Here is a 14,231-nt window from a genome sequence, read left to right on the forward strand (position 1 = left end):
TTGCTCGTTTTATTTTACCGTTTTAGTTACATCAATAAGAACAGCTACTTGGTATTACTTGGTAAACACCCACCTACCACCTTAAAACTTGAGGATTTTCAAATTGATTGAGTGATAATAATTTTATTACCGAGAGCGAGAAATATTACAATCACGAAAAAATTTAAGTAGGTTACTTATAAAAATTTAAGTAGCTACTTAAATTTTCTACCTAAGATATAAATAATTGGGTAGTTCTACGAGCGTTTGAACCGCTATCGGTTTCCTGTCGCTTATACTGAAGAAATGAGTCAAGTAGAATGGAAAGATTTTATAAAACGAATGGTGTGCATGAGGTACAATATTACAATTCAATAAAATTTCTTGCTTACGGTCTCTCATTTCTTCAATATAGCGACAGGAAACTAATAGCGGTTGGAAAGCTCGTAAAACTACCCAGTTATATTTTTAAACGCCGACACAAAAGGTCGGTGCTATAAATGTAATGCCAATGTCTGTCTATCTGTGGCATCGTAGCTATTAAACGGATGGACCGACTAAACCGACTTCGATGCGTTTTTTACCTGAAAGCAAGTTTCCTTGCGGTGACTAGTTTCATCCAAATCTGTTCAGCCGTTTTTGAGATATTGAACTTTAAAATTAAAAAGTCGGGGTGTTTTACTTTTCTAAGTTGGTTGATCGCTTTGTTCTACTAAATAAAGGTTTTAGTTCTTTTGCGGTGTAGGTATGAGAATTTCCTTCACTTTCTTTAATCTCCAATCAATAATAAGATAAGGGCCTAAGGTAATGCCCTATTTTTCTCTTCCTAGATGGAAAGGAGTAGAGTCGGACTAAGTAGTAGGCCAACAATAAAAAATACAAATTGGCTGGAAGAGGAACTAATTATTAACTGACTTCAAAAAAGGAGGAGGATCTATGTTCCAATGTTTGTATTTTTTTTTGTTAATTATTTTCAAAACATTCAACTTCAATTTTTATGCTTAGTGGCAATCGGTTTCAAACAAAGTTGTTGCCGTGTTCAAACACTTTCATTCAAAAAGATGACAGTGTCTAGAAAATAATGCTCGCATTTAATTTCAACTCTACTTTTGCGCTTACACGCGTCGCAAGCACAAACAAAAACAAAATAAAAATAAAAATTCCCTAAAACAGTCAACGTTTTGTACGTTTTACCTTTATATTTACAAAGTTTTTATTACTCAGTTTAAATGCAAGATTAAGGGGCGGTTTCACCATTCATTGATTAGTGCTAACTGACGGTTAAATGTGATGCCGTCTCGATTTGTTTTGTTCGAATAGACGGAGACGTCATCACATTTAACCGTCAGTTAACACTAATCAATGGATGGTCAAACAGCCCCTTAATTATTTAGATTTACGCGTAGCCAACGAACAAAACGAAATTATGACATTCCATTCAGTGACAGCCAGCTGACACTGACAACTCAACAAGTTACTGTCAAGTCAACGTACGTAGTGTCAATCCACCTCAGTCAAACGTACAATATGTTTCTAAACTCTCGACGATGAAAATATTATTTATTATTTATCTAATAAATCGTATGTGACACAAGAAATAGGGGCATGTACACGACAAAATGGCAGAAGAAGAAACCGTGGATATCGCAAAGGAACTGGACGATTTACTGACAAAAGTTCAACCTGACCTGCAGAATGTTATCAAAAGAGTAAATATCTTAAATTATTTGTACCAATAGTTGGTTTACTACTGCTTCTTTTGGCTTCACCATATATATATAGGCCCTTGTCTCCTTTCTTAAATGTAGACGTAATCATTTTATGTGTTTTTCAATTTTAATACTGCCACTTCTATGTAATGCCTCTGTTTATAATCCTATTACATGTTTATGACTTGAAAAATTAAAGGAAGCCCCGTATTAAAGTCAATATAAGTTACACGTCATTTCTTTCTAACCCAGGTGGAAAATTTATTGTTCCCCACCTGTATCTATTTCTATGCGGTATAATTTATTTCAGAGCTTCACAAATGTACTGTTGCAACAGTCGAAAAATGGCGAACAGATCATACGAGATACATTGGAAGATACTTCATACTTTGCTAAGAACACACAAGTGTGAGTTAGTTGTTGTCTAATAAGATTACTTTAAACTTTACTTTTGTAAGATTGGTTTTCTGGAATCTTTTTGTATTTTTTATTTCAATTCCAAATTATTACTTTTACGGTTTGACCAGCAGTGGTGTAGCGGTATAGCATGCAGTACGGAATACCGAGAACCTGGGTTCGATTCCCAGTGCTGGTCTTATTTTTCTGGTATTTCTGTGCATCTATATTTCAGTTTGTATTTTCAATATACTTTTATACTTTAGAGATTACTTTGGTTCAGGTTAGGTGTAGTAATTTTCCATAAAAGAAAATAGTTGTTTGTCTATGCCTATAATGGTGTCCTTTTAATTTTCTGCCACTTCTTAGGGCCCACCAAAGTTCACTCTTAGTGTGATCAAACACCAACCTTTTTTGTATATACTACTGACATTATTAATGTCAAGCGTAATAAGAGGTGTTTTCTGCCACACTTGACTAAAGTACATTACTGTTTGAAATGTTTTGTTCTAATCAACAACAACAATGTACTTACAAGTTATAATAACAAGATAAAAATAAATATCAAAAAGTTGTAGACATTTAAACTTACAAAATAGTATAACCTCATAAGTCCTTGCATGTTAAAAAAAGTCAGGACTTATGAAGTTTACTTTTTATCTTTTACTCTTTATCTCAAATAATCAAGATGTATTTTTCAGCAATTTAACAGCACTGGAGCTGATGAAAGCACCAACATTCCACATGCAAGGTGTGTCTCTGGATCTCAAGTCTATGATGCTGAGCCTGCGGTGTTCTCTTGGGGATGTCAATGTCAAAGGCCTGTACAGTGCATTCAACGAGAACCTTTATAACCTTGTCCCAGTCTTGTCAGAGGGACATTTAGTGTGAGTTGATTTTTGTTCAATTATATATTTTTAGTGAGCAAAAAAGTGTGATGGTAAATCAATACTAGTCCCTACTTCCCTACTAATATATAAATGCGAAAGTAACTCTGTCTGTCTGTCTGTTGGTGGCACTTTTATGTCGTAACCACTGAACCGATTTTAATGAAATTTGGTATAGAGATAGTTTGAACTCCAAGGATTATTAGCATAGAATACCTTTTATTCCGGTAGAGAGCGCCCACGCGATAACCCAGATCCGCGCAGACGAAGTCGCGGGCATGAGCTAGTTTATTTATTATATACTTAGATTAAACAGGAGATAATTTTTCACACAAAATTGTTTGTATATTCAAATATTTTTTATGGAAAAATTGGCGATTTTATAAAAAGTGGTGTCATTATTTAATTTGTATGCTTTAACCTACTTGAAAAAAAGAAGATTTTCTCAATTCTGCTATACATTTTTTATGTTTGATACCTCAGAACTGTGATTTATGAACCAATTTGGAAAATTGAGTGGTTAAACTGCCCTTTTGGTCACATAAAAATTTGAGGTAAAATACTATCTGTGTGGCAGCACCTTGAAGTTGATTTTTGTTATAACTGTCATACAATTATCTTTCTTTGAATTCATTAAAAAAAAAAATTTAACATGATTAAAACTTGATGCCAAATGTCTCAAACATTTTAAATGTATTTATGCTATTTAATAATTATAGGTCTGTGCTAATTACGGGAGCAGGTAATTTAGAGCAGTATATCGAAAACAACAACAATTTTCAACTATTTAATAACAATGTAGAATATTCTCATTAAACATAATACATTGCAATGCATTGCCTAAGTATTTTAGAGAAAAAAGTAAAACGATATAACAAGTAACTTTGCAAGTTCCTTTCGTCAACTCACTGACGTGTTTCAGGAATTTTATTAAATCACTCAACAAATCAGGTGAAATGAAAAAACGAATTATCTTAATTGGCTGATTTCGCCATTCCACTAAACGCCATTTTAACATCCTGCGTGATTTGGTCATGTCCCTTAGAGATTTGTTCAATTGGTTTTGGCCATTTCCCTGCGACATATATAACTAGCGTCGCGAGCTAGCTCTGTGCGGGTATAGTTTTGGGGAAAGTAAGGTGCAAAGTGTGAAATTTGCCTTTGCCTGTAAATTATCTTTGTTTTTTCCCCCTCTTTTTTTCAAAGTTGCACCCGTGGAGAGCAGTAGGTAATATCTGCCACAGCTTAGTGTGCAAAGATAAATATCTGACCCATCCTACCGGCCCTACAAATAGAGTTGTATCTATCAGATATTTTATACGCGCTTTGTTGTGTCAGATATTGGTGCTGGTAGATAACTATACGATAAGCAAATAGAAGTATATATTTATAGCATATCGTTGTCGAACGTGACGGCCGATGTGAGCGTCGGCCTGACGCTGGACGACGATGCCTTCTCGTATATCAACCCCGGGACAGAGTTCACACACGATGAAGTCCTTATCAAGGTGAGAATAAGCTTTACCCATGAACCACACCCCACCACCCACGATCTTTATTTTATTTTGTCTCCTAAAGTTGAGCAGGAAGATCTTACAATAAATTAAAAAAACGTGTACGTAAAGTTGTGCTGATTTTTTTCTTGTCTATTCCTTTTTCTTATACCCGGCACAAAATAAATTTTCTAATTAAAGTCGCATAAAAAATAATAATGTTTTCAAGAACATACGTAAGCAGTAAATGTCGGTGTCTGGCGGTGTTTCTTGCTGTGGAGAAAGTAACTATTGTTGTCTTGTTGCAGCTGTCGTGGCCTTCGCCGCAAAAAAACGGAGGATACGAATTTATCACCACAGAACAATTGGCGAAACACATAGGTATTTTATCATATAAAGTATTATTTTTTTTAAAAGCACCGTTTATACATTGTGTCGATAACATCTGAATTTTGAGAAACTTATGTATGTACCCAATCGTCGCATAAGTATTCTTTTGAATTGTTCGAAACAATTAATCTGCTGACTTAAAAAAACTATAATTTCCAGAATCTTCTTGGCGTTTTAATACAAAACATGTCTATATTTAACATTTCCTTGTGCGACTTTTTATTTTTTCTTGCAGGTCTAAACTAAGCTTTACAAACATGCCCGAAACGTAAAATAAGAAAGGATTTTTGCTTCGATTTTTAAATTTTTGAATATTCTGGAAACTTTTAATTGTTTATTGACCTTTGCTATGTATAACAACGCTAAGTATTTGTTAATAAATAGGTAGGTTAATGTCAGAACAGATAACAGGTGTAGCTTCTTTTAGTGATAACAATAAAGGCAAATTGCTTCATTGTCATACAGAAGGCCACGATTATCTACTTACTCACTAACACGGTATTAAAAGTCAACCTACTTCCACGGAATGTAACATTTTGTAAAAGTAACTAAACTGGTGGAAAAAGAAAGTAGGTACTTAGTAATGACGCGGTTGACTACCCAAAACTACAATGGTCGAAATACCATTGGTGCTTTTATTTGAAATCTCTGTCTAACCTTGATATTACCTACGTTTTGTGATAAAAATTTACAGAAATTGTTGTAATATACATACATTAGTATGTTAAAAAAACTTTTAAGTTGCTTATTTTAGGTTTATTTCGGTTCGGAAAAACCTCTGTTGAAAAAAAACGACAAGAAACTTAACAAGGTATTTTTTAACAGATTTATAATGTTATTTAATGATTGCACCTATAATTAGCAGTTGTTGCTATCAGATGATCTGCCTTTGTCGGCGGCGGTATCGCTACCGCTGTTCGCGCTTCTGCGGCAGAGACTGCAGCGGCAGTTGGCGCGCGCGCTGCGGCAGACTGCCAGCGTGTCCGAGCTGGTGGGCTGCAACCCCAGTCTGCTGGAGGCTTACAGGTGAGCTCGCAGGGAACTGTCCCTGCCTCTGTTTGCGCTGCTGCGGCAGACTGCTAACGTGTCAGAGCTGGTGGGCTGCAACCCCAGTCTGCTGGAGGCTTACAGGTGAGCTCGCAGGGAGCTGTTCCTGCCGCTGCCTGTCGTCGCTATCAGGCCCTTATCACACTGGCAATTTGCAGACGAGTTGAAACTAAGGCGAGCGCGCACTGATATCGCTGCTAGCGGGCAGCGAGTTAGCTGCGCATAGCGCCAAAAATGAAAATTCAACCGCCTGGGTTGCCAAGTGGCCAATTTTTGAAGAATTTAAGCTCGATCGATTTCATCCACGATGTAAATTATAGAGATATCCCATGGAAATTATAAAATTCCGAAATTTCGATTCAACTACTGCTTTTATAATGGTAAGAGTGCGTAGCTGCGACTAAACAATAATCCATACTAATATTATAAATGCGAAAGTAACTCTGTCTGTCTGTCTGTCTGTCTGTCTGTCTGTTACGCTTTCACGCCTAAACCGCTGAACCGATTTTGATGAAATTTGGTACAGAGATAGAATAGACCTTGGGAAAGAACATAGGCTATCTTTTATCGCGAAAAAAAGGCTTTAAGGGGTTGAAATAGGGGATGAAAGTTAATATGGTGAAAGTTCGTCGCCGTCGAAGATAAAACGATGAAATTTGGTATTTAGGCCCTTAATAAGAAATAAATCGATATTTGTTTGAGATTTTTTGAAAATTCTACCTGTGAGGGGATAAAAGTTTATATGGAAGGTCGTTATTATCGAATATAAATCGATGGTTCTTTATGAAACTTGGCATTTGGGCACGTTATAAGAGATAAATAGATATTTGTTCGCGCGTTTTTTAAAATTCTTCCTGTGCGGGGGTGAAATAGGTGATGAAACTTTTTTTTTAATTCGACTGGATGGCAAACGAGCAAGTGGGTCTCCTGATGGTAAGAGATCACTACCGCCCATAAACATCTGCAACACCAGGGGTATTGCAGACTTTATATGGAAGATCGTCATTGTTGAAGATAAATTGATGGTTTGTGAAACTTGGCATTTGGACATTATAAGAAATAAATAGACATTTGTTCAAGCGTTTTTGAAAATTTTACCGGCGAGGGCATGTTAGCAGAGGAGATGATGCAGTGCCCTTTAAACTCATAGCAAAATGTACGCAATGTGGGGTCATTATAGATGGCTTATTGACTTTAGACAGTCAGACATGAAAAATTATGATTTTCAGATTTTTCTTATTTATTGTGCTATAGCAAGCTACCTTTATGGAAAAAAAAAACCAAGTTCCTAGGACAGCCGGAAGTGCTCTATAACTTCTTCTGTTAAGGCGATTTGTATGGACACACATTTTAATGACTGTAGCTTTTGATTGCCTTGACTTAGAAGTTTCATTTTTTCACAGCTTTCGGGACTATTGACCTGAGTTTAGGGTTTTAATCTCAAATAATCTCAATTCGATACCGATACTCCGCGCGTTTACGAGATAGAGGATCTTGACAGACAGACGGAAGGACGGTAAGCAAGGTGATCCTATAAGGGTTCTATTTTTTCCTCTTGAGCTACGGAGCCTAAAAAACATTTTTTCCGGCGCTTTTCAAATTTCGACCTATTTACCTACTTGAAAATATGGGGATGATAGTTTTTAAGGAATTCCAAACAAATTTACTATAAGTATGTTTATCGAAAATATGTGTCGCTATGCTTAGTAAAAATGCCTTAGTTAATTATAATCCTACCCTCCTAGCTTACAATAAAGGACGTAAGGTGTCAAGAGTTCAGTATGAAGAATAATAATGAGTCCTTTTGTGTTGTAAGTGTATAATACACGTCATATTGCTAAAATGTGGCTACTCGCAAAATATTTTTGTTTTACCAAAGAACATGGATGTATGGATGGACGGAAGAACAAAAATAAATAGTTTATATTTATAGCAATGTATTCAAATAGTTTATTTTCAGTAAACTGTGGAAGTTTCTATGTGTTATTATTGGCAGAATAGTTATCCTAAATAAATTAAATACTTTCCAAACTTTTATTATTCCACGCGGACGAAGTCGCGGGCAAAAGCTAGTTTATAATAATAACTTCCCTAACTTTAAAAGAAAAGTTAAAAATGTTTCCAATCTGCATTGATATCTGCCACAGTGGAGCGTGCCAAAATATCTGACACATTCTACCAGCCCTAGAAATAGAGTCGTAACGTAAATCAGATATTTATGCACGCTTTGTGGTGTCAGATATTGGTGCTGGTGACTGTACTATACACATTTGGACGTCTACTGATAAGTTTTTAATTATATCAGAAATGTTGCCCACCAAAAAGGGTGGTCTGAAACAATAGCGGTCCATTATGAGTACAATTAAGTGGTTAATTGAGCGTCAATAATTTATTCAATCAGCCAAATTGGTAACTTGCGAACTGGTAACTTGTTTTAGGTCGCTTCTGGCCGATATACTTGTAATTTGATGAAGTTAGCTACTTAATTGAAGGTTATCTTGTTTAAAAACTACTTTACTACTTTGCTTTATTTTACGCTTTGCTTTTTTTTGTTGAATGGAATAATTGAACAGTTTTCCTTATTGTTGTGTAGTATTTATTGTTATTTGAAATCGTAATTTTTCTGCTTGTTGTAGTTATTTCAAATTGTAATTTTTCTGCTTGGACGTATCAATTCGAGTTGCCGATTTTCCATTTGTACTCAATAACAGTACCTAAATCGTTTTATGAGAATTGCGATTGTGAGCCTGAGTCCTAAAAATCAGTTCTCCAACACTGTCTTAGCAATAATAATATAAGAATTTTATTTCAGACTACTAAGAGGTCCATAATTTTTAATTTACAAAACTTATTAACTAAAGTCAATTAGGTTTTACTGCTACAGTCGAGTTTATAAACTTGTGAGCAAAAATTTGATCAATAATATCTGAACACGACTCTATTGTTAACGGCTTAGAAGCAAGCGCAAGTTTATGAACGCGACTGTATTAAAAGTTACTAAAATCTCACACGGTCATCACATGCTTGAAGGGCTTCGTGATAAGTGAGCTATACCTGCCCATTACAGTGGTCAGGATGTGGTTGGAGCTGGCACTCTGCAAAGCAGCGAGGCGATTCTTGCTATAGTTAACATAAAAGTCGTCCGTACAGTCACCAGCACGTAATCTTACACAACAAAGCGTGCATAAATATCTGATCCGACTCTATTTCTAAAGCCGGTAGGACGTGCCAGATATTTTTACACGATCCGCTGAGGCAGATATACGTAGCGGCACAAAATTTGGCCCACCCTTCATACAAAATTACCGATTCTGCATACATTTGAGGGCCAGATTTTTTTCCGCTCAGTATATTAATGAAGGTGGCTGTACGAGCTTGCGCGAATATCCCCGATGCGCTGAAGAATCGGGGCAGCCCCAAGAGCTTAACTATAACTCGACATTTCCAGTGAAATGGTGAGCAAGCTGGCGGCGAATGGGAATAAGGTGATAGACATGGTCCTCATCAACATGCGGCGCACGCTGCTGCAGACGCGACGCGAGGTGCTGGAGCTGCCGCCGCTCCACGCCACATTCATGCACAAGGTAACTCCCACCCCACCTTCCACTGCTGGGGGGCTACTACGTAAATCGAAGTTCGCCGCCGCCCTCTGCGCGTGCCGTTCCTCTCACTCTCGTATTAAATAATATAAACGTCAGCGAGACGGCAAGATACGAAGTTCGAATTTTGCACTTCGCAGTATAGGGCCAGGCAGATCTGACTCAGTGCAGAGTCTGTTTAAAAAGAATTCAAGCTTTTGGGTTGAGTCGCTTTAATTGCCAAAGACAATAGATACTTGCTGTTTACTTGTTTTAGTATTACTAATGCTATAAATGAGAAAGTTTAATATGTTAGTATTCTATGTGTGGATGTTTGTTATTCTATTACGCAAAAACCTGGTTAAGCCATAAGATACTTTATGTTCCATTTTTTTTACTCAGATAGGGTCAACATCGTTCATCGGGCGGTTTGAAACCGACGCGGGCTGGGTAAAGAACCTAGCGACCGTGAACAGAGTGTGTGACGTCAGTGTCTCGCGGCCCGACCCGATGCGGACCAGCTTCAGCGTCACCGTGGCCATCAAAGACCTACAGGTTACTTCTTGAAAACAAATATGTAGAATTAAGTTTTTTAAACTTCTTATTAAAATCGGTCATAATCTCGCGCAAACAAACTGCATATTGAAAATGATCTCTGCTGTCCACTACTGTGAAGCCACGAAACCAATGGATTAATAAAGGCCAGCCGCAGTGCACTCACTAACCAGCTACATACTTGTACATAGGCTGTAAACACATTACCGTTTTTTGCGTCGCGCAGTCGAATAAAAATAAACATTCCTTTATATTTTTATTGTTTCTCTATTCTAAGCTAGATTTTTATCCGCTTAGCTATGTTAAATGCTAGAGAGCACTCCGAACAGCCCTACAAAACATGTCATATGAAGATACAGAGAAGTTATTGACTGTTGTGAAATAACGTTTATCATAGATTTATTTAAATCGCTATTGCTAAGTAAAATACCTAGTCGTATCACTACTATTAGTGAACTAGGATTCCCTGTGTTTCAGGCTAAATAGATCAAAATGTTTATCTTAATTATTCACAACGCAGAATTTAATACAATTAGGTTCATAATAACTAGTAAATTACACTATTATGAACCTAATTGTATTAAATTCTGCGTTGTGAATAATTAAGATAAACATTTTGATCTATTTAGCCTGAAACACAGGGAATCCTAGTTCAGGCACATGTTTATATGTCCTAGTATATCCTATGCATATATTAAATAATAATTACCGTGTACAATGTTATATGAATAAAGGCCCCAAGGGTGTCGTAGTATTTGCATAACGTTGGATGAGGCGTATGATAAAAGGTTCCTCGTTCCGCTCAGCTGTTTCCACTAGAGCTGTGCTGTGCGAGGATAGGTAAATTAATAACTTACTCGCAACACATCCTCGCACATCTTTGGTGGAAGCACAGTCGTAGAATAAAACTTTTGTTCAGCTCGGCTACGATGAGTACCGCATCAAGGCGCTGGGCGCGTCGTGCAGCGGGCGGCTGGCGGCGGGCTGCGGCGGCAACGAGCTGCGGCTGGCGCTCACCGTGGGGCTCGCGCGCTGGGAGCCCTACGCGCAGCTGGACGACCTGAGAGTGCTGGCCCTGGAGTGAGTACACAGGCTAGGCTGGCTGGCCACTGGGGGGCTACTGCGAGACCGCATCAAGGCGCGGGGCGCGTCGTGCAGCGGGCGGCTGGCGGCGGGCTGCGGCGGCAACGAGCTGCGGCTGGCGCTCACCGTGGGGCTCGCGCGCTGGGAGCCCTACGCGCAGCTGGACGACCTGAGAGTGCTGGCCCTGGAGTGAGTACACAGGCTAGGCTGGCTGGCCACTGGGGGGCTACTGCGAGACCGCATCAAGGCGCGGGGCGCGTCGTGCAGCGGGCGGCTGGCGGCGGGCTGCGGCAGCAACGAGCTGATCCTGGAAGTGGGTCACTTCCAGTGGTCGGATTGACTTGAAATTTGGCTCACTCATAAATAGAAATAGAAATAGAAATATTTATTCGCTATTCGCACAAAACATAATAAAAATACATTAAAGAACGAAAAAACAACAATATGCGAACTCGCGAAGCGGTCCCAGCTCAGCATAGTGTTGGCCGTTAAATCTAGTGACAATACAATAATCTGGTCGTGACATCCTTGTGTTCCAGCCGGGATCGACTCCGCAGGAGGGAACTCCTCAATGGTTAACAGCATCGACTTTAAATGTGGCTAAAAATGTAGTTTAGATGACAATGCAAATGTAGTCAACAAAAAGTACAGTCGGCAAAAAAAACTTGTGTTAAAAATGAAATTTTGAACAAAACTTATTGTGTTTGATTGGTTTTCGCAGGGGTATGGACCTGCACGTGACAGGGCTGGGCCCGCTGTCGGGCGTGGCGCGGGAGGCGGCGGCGTGGGCGCGCGGCGCGGCCGCCCAGCACGCGGCGCCCGCGGTGGCCGCCCAGCTGCAGCACGAACTGCACACGGCGCTGGCCGAGTTACCGCTCTGGGACATGCTCCATGCCCAGTGACCATGGACCACTAAATCTAGGAGTCGAGTAGACTGTTGGAACCGTGCAAAGCGGGTGGAGCTGAAACGATCACAGCGCTCGCTAAAGCCGCGTTTTCACTTAGACTCTAAACAAACATTTTGTTTTGAGCAAATGTTTGCTGTTCTGCCGATGTACGCTTAAAAAAATGTAAAAAGCAAACATCTGTTTCCATGTACCGAACGAACGAACGATTGCTCGCTCAGAACTGTTCCGAACACTAAGTGAAAACGCGACTTAAGCCTAAAAGCAAAACCAATGGTGCTGCCGTGAACTGTCAGATTTTTTGGTTTTGCAGTAAACATCGATTAATTTATTGAATCAGGCGTTACTTTGCGGAGGTCCATGACAATGAACTATAAACTATTACTTTGCTTATCCGCAAATAAAAAGCGAAAGTCGCGGGTGAGCAAAGTAATTGTTCGTAGTTTATTGTAAACATTGGTTGTTTTTAAGATAAATATGGTAAAACTGGAAGTGTTGTTATGAATTGTAGAAACACTAACAATAATAGTGACTGCAAATTCTACAGATTTCCAAAAATATGGTTTAAACAAAAACAATGAAATATGTAGGTGGATAATTGCTGCAAGAAGAATTTCGTGGGTGATGTGCAGCAAGTATGGCGGTACTGGCGTGTGACGTCACATGCCAGTATGTCTTTCTCTGCCTAATCTTGAATTTCAAACCTTTGTTATTTGTAAAGGTAGTTTAAAAATTGTTTTTCTATTCGATAACAGGCATTGTGTAGTTTTATATATATTTATTATATTTATAAAACATATACAAAATAGTCAAATACCGTATTGTGTAAAGCAGCGTTTCCACCAGAGATGTGCTGTGCGAGGATGTGTAAATGAAGCGTTCCTGTTGTTTATTGAAACACACATCCCTCGCGACACATCCCCGCACGTTATTGGTGGAAACGCTGCTTTATATAGATTAATATTATAAGATATCAATGATATCATTGAAATTATTTTGATGTTTACTTATTTCTCGTTCGACAATAAAATATAATGCCCATAATTGCCACTGCCATGTGGCGCTGTCGTCGTGCACGGTCCCAATTAAGCGCAAAAGCTACATATTGTACTGCTCTGACTTGACTGCCGCAGTGAGACACGCTGTAAGTTTACTCATTGTAACCTAACATTTACATAATTTTAATATTAAGCTCAATTTTATGCAGTCCAGAGTGTATTTATTGTATGTAAAATAATATATTTTACTAAAGCATATATTTAATTCGGTAATTATAAATAATGTAAATTATTGTAAAAAATGTTTTAGGAGGAATTGACGATCTAGCTAAACACTTTAATCCTATTTTTGTAGTTTCTGTGTATTACCAACATATTTTATGTAGTTATTTCTACGCTGATATTCTTTGATATTATCTTTTACTTACAATTGTTATTATTATTATGTTAATATAACTCATTGACATTTTTTTAATAAATCTTATTTAATTGAGGTTGTCCATACCTACCTTGAGTCTGTAATTTAATTCCAACAAAGTATGAACACCCTGAATTTATATTTCGTAAAAAATCACTCTTATTGTGATGTTATGAATATATTATCTTATCTTATCTTATCTTACAATACTAGCGCTCGAAGAAAACCCTCCTTTTTTCATTGTTGTTATCCTAAAGAATGTGAAAAGTCAAAATCGAAGAACTTATTTATTTCATAAAAAATATTTTGTATTTATAGGTTGTGAGTGCCTTAACCTTTTGAAGACTGTTGTAATTTACACATTGTTGAATAATAAATAAGTACGAAGTTTAGTAATATTTTGTTTTATTGCACAGTAAGTGTAAGCATTGTAACGCCCAAATCTCACATTCACAGGATAAAATATTAGAAATAAATGAAGGGGAGACTACGTGACATCCTAAATTGTTGCCATGTGTTAACATCTTACGGTAAACAAATAACACCACTGCGCTCAATATATTATTATGTGCAATCGAGCTGAAGCATTATTAGTAAGGTGCTTTGGGGTAATTCCACGTGGATTTTTGATGAGTTGACATGACGTTTGTAATTTCGTTAATTACTCCGAGTTGGTACATTATATTTGAAGTCTTAGGATATTTCTGTCGTTTCCACTAATCGATCTTATATACTATATAAAAAAGTTTTTAAAATATGATCGATTTATGGAAATATTGGTATTCAAAAACTA

The 14,231-nt window shown here is 37.8% G+C and overlaps 1 protein-coding gene across 1 annotated transcript; it reads left to right on the forward strand.

Moving 5' to 3' along the window:
• The first annotated feature begins 1,453 nt into the window (after positions 1–1,453).
• LOC141436931 (uncharacterized) lies at positions 1,454–13,820 on the forward strand. The gene is made up of 10 exons (XM_074100065.1): positions 1,454–1,688; positions 1,999–2,096; positions 2,786–2,971; positions 4,365–4,479; positions 4,773–4,845; positions 5,733–5,880; positions 9,350–9,485; positions 9,882–10,034; positions 10,954–11,114; positions 11,839–13,820. The coding sequence occupies exons 1-10, from the start codon at positions 1,599–1,601 to the stop codon at positions 12,017–12,019; spliced, it is 1,341 nt and encodes a 446-aa protein (XP_073956166.1). The 5' UTR covers positions 1,454–1,598; the 3' UTR covers positions 12,020–13,820.
• Positions 13,821–14,231: the final 411 nt, after the last annotated feature.

This window comes from Choristoneura fumiferana, chromosome 17 (assembly GCF_025370935.1).
Source record: "Choristoneura fumiferana chromosome 17, NRCan_CFum_1, whole genome shotgun sequence".
NCBI classification, from domain to species: domain Eukaryota; kingdom Metazoa; phylum Arthropoda; class Insecta; order Lepidoptera; family Tortricidae; genus Choristoneura; species Choristoneura fumiferana.

What these genes read in the sequence shown, in the direction of transcription:
- LOC141436931 (XM_074100065.1), top strand. Translation starts at nt 1,599, where the DNA reads ATGGCAGAAGAAGAAACCGTGGATATCGCAAAGGAACTGGACGATTTA. An exon ending in TGCAGAATGTTATCAAAAGA is followed by an intron (nt 1,689 to 1,998) that starts GTAAATATCTTA and finishes AATTTATTTCAG; the next exon opens with AGCTTCACAAATGTACTGTT. An exon ending in TTTGCTAAGAACACACAAGT is followed by an intron (nt 2,097 to 2,785) that starts GTGAGTTAGTTG and finishes TGTATTTTTCAG; the next exon opens with CAATTTAACAGCACTGGAGC.